This window comes from Lycium ferocissimum, chromosome 2 (genome assembly GCF_029784015.1).
Source record: "Lycium ferocissimum isolate CSIRO_LF1 chromosome 2, AGI_CSIRO_Lferr_CH_V1, whole genome shotgun sequence".
In the NCBI taxonomy this organism is placed as follows: Eukaryota; Viridiplantae; Streptophyta; class Magnoliopsida; order Solanales; family Solanaceae; genus Lycium; species Lycium ferocissimum.
In genome coordinates, this window is record NC_081343.1 from 5,777,364 (window position 1) to 5,800,329 (window position 22,966).

The 22,966-nt window shown below is 35.2% G+C and overlaps 1 protein-coding gene across 2 annotated transcripts; it reads left to right on the forward strand.

Moving 5' to 3' along the window:
* The first annotated feature begins 12,208 nt into the window (after positions 1-12,208).
* LOC132033221 (uncharacterized) lies at positions 12,209-19,153 on the forward strand. 2 transcript variants are annotated; one of them, XM_059423136.1, is made up of 5 exons: positions 12,209-13,144; positions 13,253-13,370; positions 17,111-17,137; positions 17,318-17,484; positions 18,874-19,153. In XM_059423136.1, the coding sequence occupies exons 1-5, from the start codon at positions 12,251-12,253 to the stop codon at positions 18,892-18,894; spliced, it is 1,227 nt and encodes a 408-aa protein (XP_059279119.1). In that variant the 5' UTR covers positions 12,209-12,250; the 3' UTR covers positions 18,895-19,153. The 2 variants fall into 2 exon arrangements, with proteins under 2 accessions (XP_059279119.1, XP_059279110.1); XM_059423127.1 differs by having other exon boundaries at positions 13,253-13,357; positions 17,095-17,137.
* Positions 19,154-22,966: the final 3,813 nt, after the last annotated feature.

Sequence of the window (22,966 nt, forward strand, 5' to 3'; positions counted from 1 at the left end):
CATTAATTAAAAAATTAACATAGTTTAGAGGCTTAATCTCCAAATAAAAGTCTTGAATTTGTATGAATAGAAACCAACTATACTTCAAAATTTGTTGACCCAAATGACCGAGACAAAAGCATGATTAATTTCAGAGCCTAAAGTAATTAAGTACATTATACAATATAAAAATTGTCACTATAAAATCTCAAACTTGTAGAACATCATAGTAAACCCATTTACAATTTTTACTATCCAAACTTAAAAGTCTCAAATAAAAGTATAAATTAATCATATCAAAATCATTACTACTTTCCTTTTAGATAGTCATACATATATTTTCCATCATAATATAGTTTAAAAACATACCTGGAACTTAGACAAATTGCATTAAGTTATTTTCTATCAAATTTTTCATAAGAATATAACGAGAAATATCCCTAAGATTGTTGGAAATCTTACGGAAAGTACTTGATCACGAACATTGTAGGGAATTCTTGAACAATCTCATAGCTTGAGGCGTGTCAATTAAAAAATTGTCCTTAAGGATATTTCACCCTATTAAGGTGTATCTCTCAGAATTCAACAAACCCTTCTAGTATAAAATTAGGAGCCAGAATTTAATCAAAAAAAAAAAATTGTATACAAAACCCAGCACAATATATGGGAGAAAGAACTGTCTTGAGAGATCATATTTACCAAAAGAAAAAGTACTTAGATACGTATGGAGAATTAATACTTAGATATGTATGGAGAATTAATCATATTTTAGGCAAAGGCCACTGAATAAAATAGATAGGGAACCGAGAGGTCATCTAGTGATCACATGAAAACTTCACAATATTGGATTGTGATAAAAGCCATAAAGGCTCTTAAATGTAATTAGGGGTGTTCAAATGAGACCGAAAAATCGATCCGGACCTGTAAATCGAGTTAAATCGACTTAATAAATCGAAAACCAGCTTGGTTTGACTTGATTTGGTTTTAAATTTTTAAAAACCGATAACATTTGGTTTAGTTTAGTGTTAAACCAAAAAAACCCGAACCAAACCGATAGATACATACATATATATATATACATAATTTGGCTCATTCAAAATCCAATACGAATTCAAATAATTAGACAGAAAAGTGTAACCAATTTAAATTTAAGGTAAAATAAAAAGAAATTTGTTAAAGGTAAAATAGAATTTTCGCCTTATTCAGTTTTACGATTCCTTCATTTACATGTCATCTGAATTACTACTGATAAGCTAGCATTTTATCCGTAACAAATTAAGGGGAAGAAAATGGCAATTGAAATTCAGAAAGATTTAGTAGATGACTTTGTCTTTCTGTTTATCATTTTTCATTTTAACTTGTGTGCTTTCTTTTCAATGCTTCATAAACACGATGAGTCTAGATAACAAAAATTTCCGAGGGACTGCGTAATATCAAAAGGTTATATGTAGGGAGGTAACTAGAATCATGAAACGTAGATGTTGTGTTTCTGTAATTCCTATACCCAAGCCATAGGCCTATACCTAAATAAAGTTAATGAATTAATTAAAAAGATTCTTAGATTTGAATGGATCACGATCAAAGTCGTATTTAATTACCATTTGATTCAAAGGTTCTTTGTATTAATACATTCTTAAAATCCGAAAAAAGACCAACCCAAACCGACAAAACCGAAACCGATAGAATTTATACTATGATGATTTGATTTGGTTTGAATATTAGAAAAAACTTAATTGGTTTAATTTGGTTTTAATCAAAAATCGAGTCAAACCGGATCATGAACACCCCTAAATGTAATGAATTGTTTGCTACCACTTACCACACAAAACAGACGTTGGTAATGGTTTGAACCAATAATTTCTCATAATTATCCATTAAGGCTATATAAGATATTACCCATTAAGGTTATTCAAGATTAATATCAAAGGTGATAATTATCTTTTTGAGATATTAACATTATTTTTTTAACAGACTGATAACCCTTCACAATGAGCTGATCTGCTGAAGTGGGTAGAATTTCACTCATCAAGAAGCGTTTATAAAACTTATCTAGAAAAAAATTATTTTGATTTCTTGAAAAATTATGTTTTAACCAAAGGCACGCAAAAAATATGTGTGGAAATTTTTGTACAAAATTTTGAAGCAAATGCCAATTAAGAAAGAAGTTAATAATACTCCATCCCTCCCAATTTAAAGAACTAGTTTGACTAAGTGCGAAGTTTAAGAAGTAAATAGAGACTTTTGAATCCTATTGTCCTAAATTAAAGATATATATAATGTACTAAAATATTCTTTGAATCTCGTGATTATAAATTTGTCACGTAGAATGTTTGAATTGTCAACTTATTAAATATAGAAAGATGCACTTTTTTTTGACAAATCAAAAAAGAAAGTAAGGCACATAGGAACCGTTTGGCCATGAGAAATTTTCACTTTTGCTGAAATTTTTTTTCAATTTATTTGAAAATTAATATTTGGCCATAAAAATTTCAAATACAACTTGAAGTTGTATTTAAAATTTAAAAAATACCTAAAATCTTATTTCACTTTTTTCACTTTTATTATATTTAAACAATCAAATATCTTTTTGTAAAAAATCATAATTAAATACAACTCCAACTTCAAAATTCAAAAAAAAAAAAAAAAATTGATTTTCATACCAAACGCTTACTTAAATTGAGACAAAGGGAATAGAAGATGAAAATATTGGACAGGAAGGGGAAAATGTAGGAGACACTATGACAAGTCTTATCAATGAGGATTACGTAAAGTGATGGAAAAGATTAAATCAGTCAAATACTATTAATATCATCACAGCCACTCTACCCTATGACAGCCCTCAGGTCTAGTTGGGCAGTACTATGCCGCAGCTACATTAGTAGTAAGCTATATGATGCAGAAAACCAGTAGATAAGTAGCTTAATGTCAATCATACAATCAACATAATTTCAACTTCAAATTAATTGTGTTTACTGTATGACTTCTCCAAATATATGTACTACCACATTTTTTGACAGCCAATAAAAAAAATTCAATCATGTGGACAGGAATCGCAAAAGTTAATACCAAAAAAAATACTCCCTCTGTTGTAATTATGTGAATTTTTTTTATTAGTCCGTGTAAAAAAAAATGACTTTTTTCTATATTTGAAAACAATTTATCTTTATGCAATGATTTATAGCCACACAAAATATATATGACTCATTTTACACTATAAATTTAAAAGTCTTCTCTTCTTTCTTAAATTCCATGCTCAGTCAAATAAATTCACATAAATTGAAACGGAGGAAGTACTACTCTAGATATATGAAATTCACATTACATGTAAATACTAGTTTGGGTTTCTTCTTGGCGGAAACAATCACAGCTTGTGTCATCGATTGTCGGAAATCTTCAAGACGGATGAATTCTCTATTCTCTTTGTCAACAATCTAGATATACTCGAGGAGCATCCATAATGGTGTATTTATACATTATAAGTGTTCATGAGGAGGATAAGCTAATGGTTAACCAGTTAATCAGCATCCCTCAAGTGTGGACCCAATTGAATAGTTATTTTCAGCAAAATCTTTAGGGGTTGTTTGGTAGCAAGTTTGGAGGTGAGTTATGCAAGTATTAAATCTTGCATAAGTAATACCACGTTTGGTAGCTTATTAGGAGGAAAGTCATTTATGTATAAAATTAATACGGTGTTTGATTTACAATTTAGAACCCGTATAACTAATACGTACATGTATGCAGGCCAAATGATGGAATATCTAATACAGTACATGAATAACTAAATCCTGCATAATTAATACCTACATAAAATAACACATAGGGTGTGTTCGGTATGGAGGAAAACATTTTCTGGAAAATGTTTTTCAATTTTCTCATGTTCGTTTGGTCAAAATTTTTGAAAAATATTTTCTTTTGGAAAATATTTTCCTCAAAATTGGGGAAAATGACTTCCCTAATAAAAGTAGGGAAAACAAGTTCACAAGTTCACCCTACCACCACACAACCCAATCCCAACCACTCTCAACCCCTCCCACCCACCCCACCCCCACCCACAGCCCAAAAATATTTTTTTTTTTTTTGGGAAAAAATTTTGACATTATTTTTTATTTTTTGTACCTCCCCGCACCCTACACCCCCCTCCCCCCGCAAAATTTTTTTTTTTTTTTGAAAAAAAAAGTTTTGACTTTTTTTTTTTTGCACCCCACCCCGCACCCCTACGCCTCCCCCACCCCCGCACCTCTACCCCCCTCAATAAAAGTAGGGAAAACAAGTTTGCAAGTTCATTCCACCAACCACCCTACCACCATCCAACCCAATCCCAATCACCAAACTCCAACCACTCTCAACCCCCCACCCACCCCACCCCCACCCCCTCGCCCAAAAATAATTTTTTTTTTTGAGAAAAAGTTTTGACATTATTTTTTGTCCCCCCCCCCCACCAAAACCCCGCACCCTAGCCCCTTACCCCCTCCCCCCTGCAAAAAAAAAGTTTTGACTTTTTTTTTCCACCCCACCCCACCCATCCCCCACCCCCGAACCCCTACGCCCTCACCCCCGCAAAAAAAAAATATTTTTAAAAAAAAGTTTTGACATTTTTTTGAAAAAAAAAATTTGACATTTGTTTTGGTTTTTTGCACCCCACCCCCCCTCCCTCCAAAATTTAAAAAGTTGACAATTATAAAAATTGAATGTTTACGTGGTTAAAAATTAAAACTTTTGGAAGGGGTGATGGGGTTTTTTTTTTTGGGGGGGGGGGGGACTGGGGGCTGTGTGGTGAAAAGATTTTTTTGGGGTAGGAAGTTTCTGAGGGTGTAGAAACCCGCAAAAGATAATAAAAAACATCAAAAAAAAAATGTTGGGGTTGGGGAGGGGGTGTTGGTGTGATATGGGTTCCACGCAAGGGGGGAAGGGGGCGATGGGGGTATGTGATCGTGTAGAAAATTTAGAAAAAAATTAAAAACTTCAAAAAAAATGTTGTGGGAGGGTGGGGGGGGTCCGGGTAGGGTGCGAGGGGAGGGGTGGTGTATGGGTTACGGGAGTGGTTGGGAGGTGGGGGTGCAAAAAATAAAAAATAAATAAATAATGGAGGGGGCGGGGGCATAAGGGTGGGTAAGTGGGAGTGGGGTGTGGGTGTGGGTGGGGGGTATGGGGTTGGGTTGGAGTTGGTGAGGGTTGGGGTGGGGGTGCAAAAAACAAAAACAAAAAATCAAAAGAATTTTTTTTAGGGTGGGGGGCGTAGGTGGGTGGGTGGGAGTGGGGTGTGGGTGGGGTTGGGGTTATGGGGTTGGGTTGGAGTTGGTGAGGCGTAGATGAGTATTTTCCGGAAAACGCTTTCTATCAATCAAACGAACATGAGAAAATAAGTAAGAAATTCACTTATTTTCTAGGAAAACATTTTCCTCCATACCGAACACACCCATAGATTCTCTCATAACTAATCTATGCATTATTAATACCTGCATAACTCTAACCAGCTACCAAATGACCCCTTACAGTTACTCCCTCCGTCCATGTTTACTTATCCATGTTTGACTTGACACATCTCTTAAGAAGTAATAAATAAAACAGGAAAAGGGCAAAAAAAAAGGCCCTTGAACTGTGGAGTTTGGTACAAAAACGCCCTCCGTTTACCTTTGGGCTCTAAAATGTCCCTGCAACCTATTAAGCCTAAATTACTCTTATTTTTAACAGCAAAGGCATTTTCGGCCCAATAGATGGACAGAGGGCATTATGTACCAAATCTCATAGTTCAGGGACATTTTAGACCTTTTTTTGAATTTTTTTACTATTTATTACGTGATACATTTTAATTGGTTAGTTTTGAAATTAACCTAAATTAATTATATCCCAACACAAATTTCGGATCCACCAAACCTGCCCCGACTTAAAGTGGTGACTTTAGCAACATCTGTCCCTGCCGGTGAGCCACCATTAATCTCCACTGTCCTTTCCTCCATTGAAACAGCCCAAAACCTCCATTAAAACTACTACCGTAACACCGCTCATCCAAACGGCCTATCGAGCCACCACATCCAAAAATGTCCAAAACCACCGGTCATCCTATATCACTTTTTTCATTCTTGGCTAGTGGTTTAGGTGGATCCGAATTTTGTGTTATGTTTATGAATTTAGTTAAGTTTATGTTTACTAAATAAGTTATAAAACTACCTCTAAAATGTTCTTTGTTCAATTTAGAAGCAAACTCGAGAATAATTTCAAATGATTTTGATTAGTTAATTTTTTATGCCCTTATTAGTCGGTAGTCCTAAAGGTGTTTTTTCTTTCTTTCTTCAGATTGATATAAAATGAGTTTTTCCTGAAATTTCTTTTTTAATGAATTTTGAAACGTCTGAAATTAGCTAAAATATAGCTACAATCACCATTTTAAGTCGGGGCAGGTTAGGTGGATTCAGAAATAATTAGTTTAGGTTAATTTTAAAACTAACCAATTAAAAAGTGCCACGTAATAAAAAAAAATATTTTTTTTCGGAAAAGGGCCTAAAATGCCCCTGAACTATGGAATTTGGTACAATATTGCCCTCAATCTATCTATTGGGCCAAAAATGCCCCTGGCGTTAAAAATAAGGGCAATTTAGGCCCAATAGGTTGACGACGCGGCATTTTAGAGCACAAAGGTAAACGGAAGACATTTTTTTACTAGATCTCATAGTTGAAGAGCATTTTAGGCCCTTTTCCGTAAATAAAATGACAATTTACTACATCACCCTAATTATTATAAATCATCTCACTCACTGAAAAAATGAATTGTAAATTATTAGTACTTAATAATATGAATAAAATAGGTACAAAATGATAAATTATTTCATAATTTTTCAAACTGGATAAATAAAAGTGGATGAAGAAAGTATTTCTTTGCTATATGTTTGATCTAGTAAGTTTCCTTTAAAAAGAAATTGAAGAGATAATTGTTTTAAAAAAAACTGATGTGGGGCGACTTTAATCAATATTTCAAACATAGATAGGGCAATTCGCTGTGAAACACGGGACTTCTCGTTTCCGGGATCTACATATGAATGAACTAACATGGAAGGGTCATTATTTGAAATCTTTAAATTTTTAGCGAGGATTGACCGAGCTTTTAAAACCCATAGGTTGATGCAATGGGGACATTTGCAACGTCGGTCTTTCTTCTTGTTCTCTCGGGCATCGGGACTACAAAATTTTTAAAAAAAAAAATTCGGGATCGAATCCTACACCATCTGGGATATTCAAGTTTAAATTATCTTGCTATGCTATCCCCAAAGAAGCTTACTCACAATACAATGGTGAAGATTGAGAAAATTGTTAAAAGAATATCCTCGTAATTTCTTCAAGAAACTATCATATGCCGGGTTCAACTAGTACAAAGTGTAGTATTTGGCATACAATCATATTGGGCACAACTCTTCATAGGTGATCAAAACCATTCATATTCAGGAGCTATGTTTATCCGGGGTCAATACAATCACAAAAAAAGCACTTGTTGCATGGGATAAAGTATGCCCCTAAGGCTTCGGGGGTCTCGATAACTTTGTGGAAGGGCTATAGCCAAATTTGGGACCTAGCGAGGAAGCAAGATCGACTCTTATAAAATGGGTTCATACATTCTACATCAAAGATCGGCACTTGGCCACTCTTCCCGCATCAAGCAAGTTGGATGGTGCGACAAATTCCTCGAGCAAATGACCAGGCCGGGTCCAAAAGCATGAAAAGTTTGAACAACCATGAAAGAGTAAAATGTAATGTTCCCCCGTCCCGGCTGTGTTTATTTTGTGGCTTTGTCTTCATGGAAAATTATCACAATTGATAGACTACTCGGACATACTTTGATCCGATGTGTGGGCTATGTAAAACGTACAATAACAGAGAGAGCATGAGTCAAGTGCGCGTATGGTCGGAGCGCATAAAATGTGTAATTCCTTAACAAAAGTATGTCGGTCCGGTTGGAATCAACCGAGGAAATACACGCGACCCAAACCTTGTCTTGCAATTTTTTTTAATTTATGATTTTTGAACGGGGGTTGGAAAGGGTTGCCAGCGAAATACCTTATTATGTTCGAGCTACTCGAAGCCTCAATCTCAAACATTGTAATAGCGAAGGGCTTAATGTGTTGTGTAATTAAAGACCCAATAGGCTTGTGTTGGCTATGCTATGGGGCATAATTTAAACACTTGGTGATTAATGCAACAAGTTAGTTACCAAAAAAAAAAATGATAAATTATTTAAAGACCAAATAAAAGTGGATGAAGAAAGTATTTCTTTGCTATATGTTTGATCTAGTAAGTTTCCTTTAAAAAGAAATTGAAGAGATAATTGTTTTTAAAAAAAAAAACTCTTTTCAAACATAATACCCTTATTCAGCAGATTGTTCTCTAAGGTCTCTTTTTTTTTGCATTTAATGGAGGTCTAAATCTGAATAATTCAGATGCAACCCATTAAATGCATTTATTTTTAAGGTCTGAATTTTAATTGTTCAAATTCATTCCATTAAGTTCATTTGTTTTGTTTTTTATAAAGCCTCTTAATGAGTCTGAATAGATCTGAATAAATCAGATCCGTAACAGAGTCTTAACACCATTCAGACACATCAAAATATAATGTGTAATTCACAAAACCTATTATTTTTTCTCTCTTGAACTGATAAGTTTTCATAATCTTTACAAATATTTTTGATATTCACAATATTTTTGGGTGTATTGATGTTTACCAAGAACTCTTGTTGCCGCAATTATTAATTGATTAACTATAGCAACACAATTATTTTCTTGAAGCTGTCAAAAATTTGTTTCTTAAGGAATACAAAAAAGGTGACAAGTTACAGTATCTTAAAAATTGATTGCTTGATTTCAGAGGAATACATATTTCAACAATAAAGCTAGATGGTAAAGGAGAGAGGCGGTGGGGGTAGCCGGTGGGTGGTCACTGGTGTTGGTGTGACTTGTGAGAGAGGTGTGTGTGAGAGATTTGTTTAATTGTTTTGTATACCGAGGCGATGGTGTTTCGTTCTTGAAAAATTGGGTCAAACTTCCACAATATAGTCTAAACTGATGAGTATTGTTGCTAACTTACAATTGACGCATGGGCTGATGGGCCGGACTATTAATTTAATGGCCCTCTATTTAATAACTATTTCAGTATTCGGTAAATACCGAATTACCAAACCGAATTTATTTAATTTTATTACCGAAAACCAAAATACCGAATATCGAAATACCGAAATCCCCGATTCGGTTCGGTAATTCGGTTTTCGGTGTTTTATGCCCAGCCATAAGTAAAATGGATTAAAAAAAAAAAATCACGTGAGGACTACAAGACTTTGAGATCCTCTCTTATATATAGTAGTAATATTTTGATTTTGCTAAATGACTTCACTATTGTACGTATTTTATCTTCTTAGTCAACTTTTATTTGGCTTTTGTCTAATTATTTTGATAAAAAAATTCAATATAGTTTTTAAGGTTACAATGAATTTATTGTTAATTAATTTTAAAAATAGTTGTTACTTTTCAACTTTTCTTATTCATCCGTTTTGTGTTGAAAATTTTCTTTCATACTATTAATTAGATTTTAAATTTTAAATGTTCTTAAATGGCCTACAAATGGAAGGCTGACCCCCTTTGTACACGTAAAGTCTTTAATAACTCAAATTTCCATTTTAAGTCAGTAACGTACCTATTCTTTCACTATACAGAGAAGAAAAAATGAAGATGACAAAGAGTCATAGTTTGAATTCATCTTGTAATAGATTTAGAGGAAATGAAATATTCGTAGTTTCGTACGTTGTCGTTTCTCGGGTATCAATTTTTTTTTTTTCAATACGTCTTTTTTTCTTTTTTTCGTACTTCTCTTTGATCTATTTATATGAATTTGTCAATTAACTTGCACGAATAATTCATTAACCTGCAGTTGAAGTACTTGAAAGAAAGAAGAATCAAAGAACTAGTAAAAAAAATACTCTGAGCAGACACCTGAGAAGTAAATTGTTGATGATGAATCCAACAAAGAACAACAACGCGCTAGGTATATAGTTTCACTTTTTTTGACTGAGTTTGAATTATTATGTCATTTTCCTTACGCTTGGGTAGAAAACGGAAATGATAATTTTTTTTCTAATAATTTCCTTTCTTTTTTAATTTTAGTAGGTTTTAACTAATATGTTAGACTTTAATATTTGTGAAGAAAATGGACAACTCAGAATCTTTTTAAGGGGTGTCAATTATTTATTTCATGATTTTGTTTAATAAATTATCAGCTCTCTTTGGATTGCTTATCATATTTTACTTTTAGGGTGTGTTCGATATGAAAGAAAACATTATCCGGAAAATATTTTCCAATTTTCTCATGTTCGTTTGTTCGATATGAAAGAAAACATTATCCGAAAAATATTTTCCAATTTTCTCTTGTTCGTTTGGTCAAAATTTTTAAAAAACATTTTTTTTTTTTAAAAAAGCTTCTTAAAAATAGGAAAATGACTTCCCTAATCAAAATAGGAAAAACAAGTCCACAATTGACATTTCACCAACCACCCCTACTACAACCCACCACCAAAACCCAACAACCCCACGTCCCTCCCCCACTCCCACCCTACCACCACCCACCTCAACCCCGCCCCTCCCAAAAAAATATTATTTTTTTCTAAAAAAAAAAAAGTTTTTTTGGTTTGGTTTTTTACACCCCCTCCCCCGCACCACCACGCCATCCAAAAAAAATAAATTAAAAAAAAAGTTTTGAAAAGTTTTTTTTTTTTTTTGGTTTTCTATGACTCCCCACCCCACCACCCCCTACAAAAATTTAACTTTTTCTTTTGAAAAGTTTTGAAAAAGAATTCTTTTTTTTGATTTTCTACACCCACTCACGCCCCAAATTTTCTAATTCATATTTAATTTGACATTTATAAAAAATTTATAAAAATTAAAAGTTTGTGTGGTTTAATTTGGTGGTGCGTAGTGGTGAGGGATGGTGGGTGTTGGTGGGGTGGTTAAGAGTTTTTTTTTTTCATTTTTTATAAAAGCAAAATAAAATATATGAAATAGAAAATTTGAGAGGGGGTGCGTGGGTGGGAAGGTTGGATGGAGCGGTGGTGTGGGGTGGGGTTGTGATGGGTGGTGGTGTGGGGTAGGGATGGGTGAAGATGAAGTGCGTTAGAGGTTGGTGGTTGGGTGGGGATGGGTTGTGGGGGTTGGTGTGATATGGGGTGGTGGGTCATGGATAGTATTTTTACGAAAAATATTTTCTATCGACCAATCAAACATGAGAAAATAAGTAAAAATTTACTTATTTTTCACTATCCAAGCAAAATATGAAAAAATAAGTAAAAATTCATTTATTTTTCAAGAATACATTTCTCAGAAAAACATTCATCTTGAAAAATATTTTCCACCATACCGAACACACCCTTAGCGTGACTCCATTTTACTTTCAGTACTGAGTTCTCAGCCACCCATTTTTCTCTTTCTCAAAGGCTTTTATGGAATTGGAGAATTGAGACAGAGTTTAATTTAAAAATATAAAAAGGAGAGAACAGAAGAATAATAAAAGGAAAAATAAACTAGAAACAGAAAACGAATTGGAGAAAAAACAGATAATGAATATAGATTAAATGAATAAACACCACAATTTGCAATGTTACTTACTGTTTCTCATTTTTCTTCATGTTTATAAGTTTTATATTTTTTATTTTATGTTTTCTTTACATATATACATATATATAAAATATATCAAAATATCATTTAATCTTGTGATCTTAGGTGAAAAGTTGAAATATTCTTTTTGAAAGGACTAAAAAGGAAAATAAGAAACACAAATAGAAATAGTAACTAGGATTTTTTTTTTTTCAAATATAAAAATTAAATAGTATTCGGATGAAAGTTTGATACAACAAAGAAACATAAAATAGAACAATAGAAAGAAGCCTACCAAAAGGCTACTACTAAGTCAGCTATAAAGGCTAACTTTACTTTTTCTATTTTTTTTGGTAATAAAACAAGTTTATGCTACGTGCTAATGAATAGACTTTTCAAAGTTCCAAGAGTTTAGACTTTAGACCCTTCAGCTTCTAAATCAAAATTCACGCGCCCTTACATGTATACACAGGCGACTCACTTCCCTTCTTCATCATCTTTTATTTCCCCTTACATGTTTCTCTGTCTAAAAAAAAAACTTTTAGGCTTTTGTGGTTTTTTTCAATATTTGTGGTTTTTATCTAAACACAATGGCTAAAAATGTCTAAAAAAAAAACTTTTAGGCTTTTGTGGTTTTTATCTAAACACTATGGCTAAAAATGCAAGCACGGTCTCAGGAAATTCTAATTTGCTTGTGGAGGAAGAAGCACATGACTCTGTGTTGAAGCTGAGAGAAGAACCATTGGAGCTGAATGTAAGGGCCAAAAAGAAAAAAAACAAGAAAAGGAAAAACAGGAATATGGAAGTAAATGAATCAGCTGCAAGGTTTCTTTACTGTGAAACTCCGTCTGAAGAGAGTGAAGGGGTATTGCCTTCTCCGAGGATGGTCAAAACAAAGAAGCTTCGCCCTTTCTCAAAAGTGTGGAGCGATGAAGATGAAATCACCATACTTGAAGGCATAATTAGGTTCAAGACAGAAACAGGGCTTGATGCAGCACAGAATATGGTGATATTTTATCCATTTATCCGTAAGTCACTTGTTCTCGACGCTACGCTGATCCAAGTAAGAGAAAAGGTACGCCGTTTTAGAGAAAAATATGCAAAAAGCGCTAAGAATGGAAGTGGTTCTAGAACCGTGCATGAAGAGAAATTGTTCCATTTATGTGAGGAAATATGGACGGTTAATGCCAAGCAAGAGCCAGAACAGCCTAACTCATCTAGAACAGGGGAACACCAGAATCTACTGGTAAATTGGCAGGGGGAGAAGGAGAATGTTCCAGAAATGGGGCAGAGGGAGAAGCTGAATACTCCAGAGATTGGGCGGCCTAGACTTATCCCGGAAACTGGATTGAGTGGGCAAGCTTTTGAAGCTGTGTTAGAGCGACTATGGACAGATATGGACCTTGTTATAAATTCAAAGGCATATTTGCACGGAAATCAAAAGGCAGTTGACAAAAGAGCTCTTGATCTTTATTTCGATTGTTCTAAATTAAGGATAAAGTTTGGGACATTAGTGTATGAGAAAGCGAGTTCGCCTGAGTTGGTATATGCATGTTTATTTTTTTTTGTTTTCCCCTACCATTACCATTTTTTTTTTTCTGAGCGGAAAAAAACTGAGTTGTCTGATCTTTTGTGTTGAATTGTGTATCAGCGAGATTCTCCGGAGCTACTGGAACAGGAGGTATTAAGGATTTATCTGGAAATGAAGATAGAGCTTATACAACTGCTTTTAAATGCTTATAATAGTTTCACTAAGGTAACAATTATATGTGTCTTGGTTATGTGTCACAAGATATTCAAATTAATAAATATAATGTTGCGATGTGCTTAAAGTTTCTTGCTTTCTAAACTCAGGTTTTCAATTTTCAGCACGGTAACTACTTTTCCATAAATGGTTTGGACAGTCTTGTCTAAAATTTAGTTTCCGTGTTCCACATGAAGAGCAACTTATTTACACTACTTAGTAAATCATATGGATGTGATCAATAGTATTCAAAGTATCTGGAGACTGTTCCCTTATGAAAGCTTAATTTCTCTAATTTGTTTGCTTTCCGTTAGGTAGGAATATAACCTGAATTTAAATCAGTTCTATGTTTTATTATGCCCACGGATGTCAGTTAAGGGATTTATGGATTGTCGAGAAGAGAGGAGCCATGGTGGGACTGCCAAGCTTTAGACTATCATTGTTGCTGGTTTTATTGTGCTTTATTCCCTGAAAGTTCCTAACTGCCAAAATACTATTTTCCTGTTGGCGTTATTTGGTTGTTAGGACTACAGAGTTATTCTGGAATGAAAATAATTGCTTGATAATCCTATATATGGATGTTGCTATGTTGGACATGGTTGCGTGTCAAGTGTTAGACTTCAAGTTCAGGATAAGGAGATATAACTAAATTACTAACCACAGATGTGGAATACAACTGATAAGCATGAAGCTAAGATTGCATACATGTGATATTTACTGTGCATTTCAATATGTTCCTCATTAATATCTAGTACCACATCTAGGCCGCATGAGCTTAGCAGTAGTCGAGTGATCCATATCAGATTGACCAGATACTGTACATATCTTATCCAGTTCAGTTATGTTGTTGCAGTTAAAAACTTGTATCTACGCTTTTGGGATGGGCCGGCCGGTTCACCCTAGGTGTGCATCGGTCATCTCATCTTTTTTGTTTTCCTGTTCAAACACTGAGTCCCATTATTTTTTATTAATATGCTAGTTTTATCCTTTCTGTTGTCAACCGTCCTCTAATGTGTGATTTCTTACCTCCCTTTGTCAAATGGATATTTTTTATAGAGGATCTAGGGCATGCAGTGGAACAATTACCATTGGGCCAGCAAAAAGAGAACCGTGAATTATTAAAACACCTTCTGCATCTTTCTGAACCAAGAGTTTATGGCTACATAGGACGCTCTATCTCTGCTAGTTATGTTTTTATTTAATGGTAACATAGAGAAACTTGGTTCATAGATTTCTTAATATGCAGGGTTCATGTGAATTCGTAACTTATACCGTAGATCTGCCACTGCCCTACCCTGTATGTTAATAAACAAAAAAATAGTTAATAGAATGAGGGGACTAGACCTTAACCACCTTTGGGAACATATCTTTTGGTAATAAATGGAGAGTAATAGTATGGACAAGATGAACTTCCTAAGCATAGGAAGAGGACCCCTATTTACATAAACTAAGCAAGCAATAAATTTGGATAGTCTCCTTCAATGAGTTCACCAAAAATGTCCTACTTATTCTAAGTATGTAGTCTTTCTCTTTGACTTGTGATTCTGAAATTAGGCTTATTATACTTGTTCAACCTTTACTTCTCTTGGTAGATTCTCAAACTTGAATATAATCTTCATGTTCCTGTAATGAAGAACCCCACTTGGCTAATGCATCAGCCACATCGTTTGCTTCTCTAAAACAGTGCTCAATATGTATTCTTCCTTCACGCGCGTTCTGTCTGGCTTCATTGATAAGATTCTTGAGTTTCCAGGGGGGGAGTCTATTCCTTTCAATGTGCTAACCAGCAACTGCGAGTAACTTTCAAGGTTAGCATCAATAAAACCATTTGTAACACACCACTTTATACCAATAAATGCTGCTCGAGTCTTGGCCCTGTTGTTACTACCATGATTGATAGGAAAGGCAAATGCCATAATCATATCACACATCTTCTATTCCTAATAATGCCACCAGCCCCTGCAACTCCATTTCTGCTCCTATAGCTACCATCCGTGTTAATATTAACAATGTTGCCTTTTGGACGAATCGATTTGACCTGTATGTGAGTTGATTTTAGTCTAAACCTCTGTGTAATGCCATGAAATTCTCCACTCACTCCTGGGAACACCCTTTTGGAAGATCATGCTAATTTGGAAAATGACTTGGGTATTTCAAGCTAGAAAGAAAAGAGTTACTGGCCATCATATCTTGTAGTCGACCTATACTCCCATATCTTCCAGATTATTCAAATAGGTATTGGTTGCAGCAACACTTGATAGATTCTATTTTTCGGTTCCTCCACCAGGTCTTCATATTCATCAATAAGTTTCGGTAGGTATAACATCAAATGGCCTCGAGAAGTAATCCCACATGGCTTGAGCAATCTGCCTCTCAACAAAAACATGTTGGCCGGATTCAATTTGAGGTCTATCACAACAGGTGCAACTTGAAACTACATTCTGCCCAAACTTCCTATTAGTATCATCAAGAAGAGGTTTGTGCTTTTATAATCTACAAGCAAGAAAGAGATCTAATAGGGAACATGTTTACTCCATACTATAGCAAGTAGAGAAGCCTGTTCTTTTTTTCTTTTTTCTCCCTCATCTTTCCAAGCTGAGAGATCGGAAAAGATGCCACCATTAGTCCTCTTCCTTTGAAATTGAAACTTGAATTTGCTTAATATGTTGGCTCAAGAAATCAGGTAGCATTAGTTTCACTCTCTCCATGTTCCCTTCGCCATCAATTAGAACCCCTTGACTTTCAGATTACCTGCTTCCTTTTTTCATGTATGAAATGTGCCAATGCTCCAAACCTGTCCATTTGTCGCACCAAAAGCTAATCGGGCTTTTCTTTATTTTCCAAATCAGATTTGTTTCTCTTATCATTGGTAATGTCCATCAACTTCTTCCTACAATGTGATTGACCAGAATGCCAAACTTCAGCGACCAGATGAACACTTTGACAGTATATCTAAAATTTCACCACCGTTTCATGGCATATATATTGCATACATCTTCCAGGTTTCTAAACCCCACTTCACCTTCTTCCACAGAGAAGCAAGATTCTTCCATGAGCTCCAATGATACTTCCTTTTCCCTTCTTTCCATCCCAAAAGAACTTCACCAAATATCTCTCGACAAGTGTCAAAATAGTTTTAGGAGGATCTATACCAGCTTGTGTATGTAGAGACATTGTTTGAACTTTGAGGAATGAGCTTAATGGAAACAACCTGCCCTGTCACCCCTTGGCTATGCCTTTTCTTTAGTGGACTGGATTTGCTTATGATTGTTTTTCTGGTTTTTTCTGGTTGCTAGATGGTCTTGGAATATATTCACAAACACCTTATCCATGTTCTTTTTTTGGTTCTTTCCTCAAGCCTTCTGTATTCTATTCTCAAATAGAACAGCACTATAAAGTTTTATTTCTTTTGCAATTTTCACTTTTTTGTCTAAATGTTTGCTGATTTTGCTCATAAATCAATTTTCTCCCGTTTCAGCAAAATCTTACATTCATCTATAGTGTTGATGAAAGTGTGGAACACAAAATCTCTCAACTTTGGAATGTTATTTTCCGCCAATTTCATATGGAAAGATGCAATTCCATTATTATAAAAATGTTTTTAAACTTGAAAAATAAAAAATAAAATGCATATAATACTTTCATTAAGGTAACCATTTTATCTCCTTTCATATATATCCTTTGGTTCAAGAGTATTTCAGTTTCAATTAATTTCCCAGTTGTTTTTTTATTTGGGTGGTTTTTTCAAGGTTGATGTTGCTGTAGCTGCTCCGGCCAAACACATGAAGAAAGGTTTGATGTTTTGCCTCTTTTTGTTTGTGGATTTTGTTCAATTTGCTCTGCTTGTGTATGGATTTAGGAGTTGATGGTTGTGTGAGCACAAAAATACCTTTTTCATGTACCCTTTTACCATGGTAGAGGATCAGAGGAAATATTTGGTTGGTGGTGTGACTAATTGACATGTGTCTACAGGGAGGAGAGAAGCTGAGAATGAAATTGAGAAGTTAGTGAGTAGAAAGAAGCAGAAGAAACATGTGGCTGTAGCTCAAGCTGCTGAGAAAAAGAAGATCGATGCAAATAGGAAGGAGAAGAAGAATAAGAAACAAGAAAGCAGTTCCTCTGATGATAGTTTGAAGAAGGTAATATATGCACTAAATGTCTGATTTATATTGTATTGGGTACTACTTCTGTTGACTGCATCTAGATATGTAGTGATAACGTGGGGTCTCAGTCTTATTTTGTTATATATATGCGGCCAAGAATAGAAAATTAGCCAGCAAAGAGATGCCAGGGAAGATTGGACGATAATACTCATACTGGAGCAATAGAGGTCTCAACCTCCAGAACAAAATAAGATAGCCACTTGAAGATACACATTAAAGTATTAACAATCTCATGAAACACAAGGATTAATCGATTTTATATCCAAGTATGATAAAGTCATACTCGCATCAAAATATGTAATCTCAACATTAGCTTTAAGCATCTCCATAGTCATATTAGGGAAGTATACCACCTTCTTTATTCCAACATAGATAGGACAACCCAAGTAAATGAAGGGGTAGTTTTATGATTGTAGCCTGTGTGTCCAGTCAGCCTCTCAATTTCATCTCATCAGGATTAGGAGTGGTGAGAAACAGATTTTCTCTTTGTTTATCTTCTGCTCGGACATTTCTTCATATTTTTCTTGCATGATTGGCTTAACAGATCCTTCATTCCAGATGTGAAAGTGAAAATCATCATTCTGGTCCGACTGATTAAGGAGTCTGGATGTTACTTAGGCTTCTACAATGAAAGAGTGATGAAGATAAGAAATTATAAACCATTGTGCCATTAACAATAACTAAAATCCTAGTCGACTTCTACTGTAATTTATGTTTCTGACTTTTCTATCCCCTCTTTTTCTACTTTTTAATTGTCTCTTATTTTGTTTCTTCAGATAGTTTTACTTTTCATTATTATTTTAACAGCAGTCTCATTTCTTATATACATGTGTAATTAGTTGACTCGTCCTTCTAGCTATCATGTGTCCTCTAATGTGGGTTTAAAACATATTGTTGTGCCTAACCGAACACATAAAATAAACTAAAACAACTCTACATAATTCTCTGAACCAATATTTAATGGTTATTCAGATAGGGGCTTTATACACTAGTTTGGCTTTGTTGATATGTAGAAGCATGGTAAACAGTTGCCCAGTCTATTTGGTCATTAGAAAAGACTAGCCTACCACCACTAGCTTTCACCTTACCAAACTACTAATACAAGCAGGCTTTTCGAAGAGCCCTTTTGTCTTCCTTCAAGATTTGGGCTGAGATGCTTGAAAGATTTAATTTGATTTTTATGGTTGACATTTCCCTGAACGAATGTTTTGTGATGGATCATCTAATTGTATTTTATCCAATGGTTCTTCCTTATGTCTTTACTTCGTTTTTTTCATTGATGTCTTGTTGTTTATGATCTATCTAAAAGTTAAAACACACTTATCTTTCTCCTTATGGATTTCTTTCTTTTGCCCCATCTTGTAGGATCATAGTGATGAAGCCTGATCGTGCCCATCATCTGTGTTTGTTATCAATGACTGAAGCTTATGGGTTCTGCGTTCTATAACAAACTGTCTTTGTTTTGTGTTAGCATTGATCTAGCTTTTTTGGTTTGTCTGCTAGCATATATGTATATTTTTTTGCAGCTACTAAGATTGGCTCTAGGATGTTTTAAAGCACATCTTGATGCTCCTACCATCTTGATTTAGACCTGACATTGGTTTTCAGACTAAGCCTTTATATACATGTGTTATATTTATATATATATTAGGCTTGTTTAACTATGTTGAGATTCAACCATGAAAAATCAGGTTAAGCGGAGCTATTTATATAGGAAGTTAGATTACTCGTTTAGTAGCTGCTTAAATTGGAAGACAACCCATTTGTTTGTCACCAATAATGGCGTTGTGTGATAAATTGAAAGCGGCCTGCATTCGTTTTTGGTAAAAGAGATTTTTCAACAGTCATATCTTATGTGAATGAAAAAGCATGTCCGGTTTGTAGCTTGTCTGCTAAAATTGTGTAATGGTCTTTTATAATCTTTAATTGCATTATGTATGTTGGTTAGCTTAAAATTCGTTTATTAGATAAACTAGTTGAATTTGTTTGAAAGAGGTCTTTAGCAACATAATTAATTCAAAATATTATAAGACCTAATTTGACTAAGTGATCGAAGCTGTAAAAAATAATTGAAATAGTTAATTAAATAATTAATAATAATTGAAGAATTGAATAATGATAGGGAAAGAGATTCTTATTCGATCTCTTGGAGCAGTAATAGAAATTGCTTGATGAACAGAATTGGAACAAGAGCCTTTTTGTAGAGCACAATAGAGGGTAACATTGTATTTCGATGACAAATTAGATGCGGTACAATCATGGGTAATGAGATTAATATAGGATTGATTTCACTAATTTATTTCTCTTAACCCTACACACCTCCTAAACCGTTATTGGCGTGGAGATTGTGGGCTCTTAATGAGATCAATATGATCCCTCGAATCTCGGGATGTCACTGTTGTGCAAGATTCCTTCTCTCCAAAGACCAGGCGCTCCCAGACAAATCATCTTGGTGTATACTGTCCCCAAGGCGGAAGGGTGTATCCGGTGGTAAGCATCTTAGCATTTACCGGAACCTAACATGAAGAGTCTTTGACTAGTCAAAAGTGACTCACCTCATTATTTAACCAAATAGTCTTTTTCCTTGGCATATCTTCACCAATACGGATAGTCCCAGTATTGTTTAGGCAGATTTTGCATCACGCCGGGAAGTAAACATCCAGGTGGAAAAAACACATTTGTCTATGTTAAGTCTGAGTGGGAAATCACGCGTATCTACCACAACGGTCTTTGTTTTGAATCGACAACATCGTTTCAAAATTGTGTCACGGATGCGTGGCGTTTTCGGGTTGGATGAACATCAATCCTTTTTTGCCGTAATGATGACTCTTTCTATTTATAAATGACCTTTTAGCCTTCATCAATTGATATGACCCTAGATGGCACAAAGGGCACAAAGATGCTTGGAAGGACGTGGGACGTTTGGATGATAGCTTCGGAAGAGATTGTGGAGACTTCTACACCAAGTGGCTAAAAGTGCAAACTGTGGCTAGATGATGCAAATCAAGGCCAAGATTCTGAATTCAAAGGCTAAGGATCCAATTGGGCTACAATTGCAAGACAATTGGTGTTTGGAAGATAAAGATTTTCACATGAGGGCTATTTTCAAAATCCCCAAAGAAGGCTACCAACCAAACAAGGCCTTTGCCTCATTAATGACATTTTTGTAATAACTTAGTCTTCTTTAGTCATAGGAGGATAAATACTAGACTTAGATCATTTTATGAGTTAGATTTGGATGAATTATGTATTGAGATTAGATTTGGATGAATTATGTATTGAGATACTCCTTTGTTGAGTGATAGATTGTTTAGCTAGGATTAACTTTGATAATGGTGGATTCCATTGTTGGTTTTGAACCTCATTTCCATTGATTTAATGAAGAGTTGTTCATTTGTGGATTCAATTGAATTTCTCTTACCTTGAATTCAAATAGTTTAGGTTCTCTTGATTGAATTCAATTGGAAGGGTCTAGGTTTAATATATCTAGGTTTGTCCATAGTTCCACTATCATTAAGGTCTAGCTTCTATCCCTCTTTTTCTCATCCCCTTTTCTTCAATTCTCATCTCAATTTCTTGTTATCCTTTTAATTTTCGCATTTAGGTATTGATTTGGTGTTTTCCCCGAATCGAATCCTTATCATCAATTAGTCGTGTTCACTTCATTTGTTCAACTTTCTTTTGTTCATCCTTTCCTCTTCTCTTTTTGAGACGCCTTTATTGCAGGTTTTTATCTTTCTTCCCTTTTCACCTTCTTGCAAAACAACCTACCATGTTTTCACTAACTCCAGAAATGAACCAAGTCCTCGAAAATGCTCAGAGGTGGTGATAAGAACGTCATCCACCGCCGACTATCGTGACCTTTAGTAGGGGGAAATCTAATGACGTCGAGCTGCCGTCTGTAGTTTCATGAACCGATTTAGGTCTCAACCCAGAGGTTACTGTTTGCGACATCGTTCACAGATTCTAGATTTTGGTCTCTAACTGCCGACTCCAGGAAAAAGCCACTGGCGATAGGATAGAATAAACTAGTCAATGATCTCCCTTCATTAATTAGCCTGGAGCATTTTGCAAGAGTCCGGGCCGACTGCTACTGGAGGAGGGCAAAGTACATGTTTTTTTTTCCTTCGAAGGATAAGAGAATCACTAATTACTGGGAAGGGTACTCATTTGTCTATACTTATCCCTTCACCATGGGATTCGGCCTACATGATATTATTGTGGATGAGTTTTGCCGGAAGTATCATATTTGCTTGGCGCAAGTGGGCTTTCAAGTTTGGAGGTTGATCTCCTGCGATGGCGTGAACGAGCAGCCCTTCAGCTTCTGACACCTCCTACATCTCTATTCACCAAAGTTTTCCTAAGGAAGGGTTATGACTTATGACCATGACTAATCGGGGCCGACTGGACCTCATCACAAGTACATAAGATGATTACGACCGGGGCTAGCCCGAGAGGTATGTAATTAGGGATGGCAAGCAGTGCGGTCGATGCGGTTGCAGGGCAAACCCACCGAAGACTCAACACGCTCTACCCCGCCTTGCATGCATAGTCTAATTTGATGTTCTTAACTATCCCTGCCCTGCCTAAAACTCGTATAAATCCGCCCTGCATAATTTACTTTTTTTTTTTTTTTTGGGGTATGATTTCAAAGTCCCCAAAAAATATTGGTGATAAATTTTATGGAAAACATCACTTAATACCCCTCAAAATTAAAATATTTACCCGTCCATGCCCCTTCCCAAACTATTTTTGCTTTACCCCCACGGCTGGAATCTTTTACCTGACATACCCCTCGGCTAAAACCGTTCCTTCGTGATATCATCACAGTATATTTATATATCACGATGGTATCATGGAGGACTAAGAGAAGGATTGAAACAGTCCTCCATGGTACCATCACAATATATTTATATACCATGAAGGTACCATGGTCCTGAGGAGTGTCTCATTCAGTCCTTCACGATACCATCACGGTATATGTATATCAGACAGTGGTATCATAGAGGTTTTTTTCGAGAAAAATATGTCATTTTTAATAAATGAACATGATCATTCATAATACCGTCTCGGTATATTTATATACCATGATGGTATCATGGAGGACTAAGAAAAGGACTGAAGCGTCTTCATGATACCATCTTAGTATATTTATATACAATGATGGTATCATGGAGGACTAAGAGTAGGAATGAAGCATCTTCCATGATACTATCTCAGTATATTTATATATCATATTGGTATCATAACTGGGGCGCATCTCGGGTAAATATTTTTAATTTTTTCTGGGGGTACGAAAGTAATGGGGGTATGGGCGGGTAATTCTTTTCACGGAAAAGGCTAAAATATGCCATCGAACTATCGAAAATGACTCATTTATGCCACTCCTCAATAGTTTGGCTCATTTATGCCATCGCCATACCAAAATAGCTCATCCATGCCATTTTCATTAACATCA

What these genes read in the sequence shown, in the direction of transcription:
- LOC132033221 (XM_059423127.1), top strand. Translation starts at nt 12,251, where the DNA reads ATGGCTAAAAATGCAAGCACGGTCTCAGGAAATTCTAATTTGCTTGTG. An exon ending in CTTATAATAGTTTCACTAAG is followed by an intron (nt 13,358 to 17,094) that starts GTAACAATTATA and finishes GGTTTTTTCAAG; the next exon opens with GTTGATGTTGCTGTAGCTGC. An exon ending in GGCCAAACACATGAAGAAAG is followed by an intron (nt 17,138 to 17,317) that starts GTTTGATGTTTT and finishes ATGTGTCTACAG; the next exon opens with GGAGGAGAGAAGCTGAGAAT.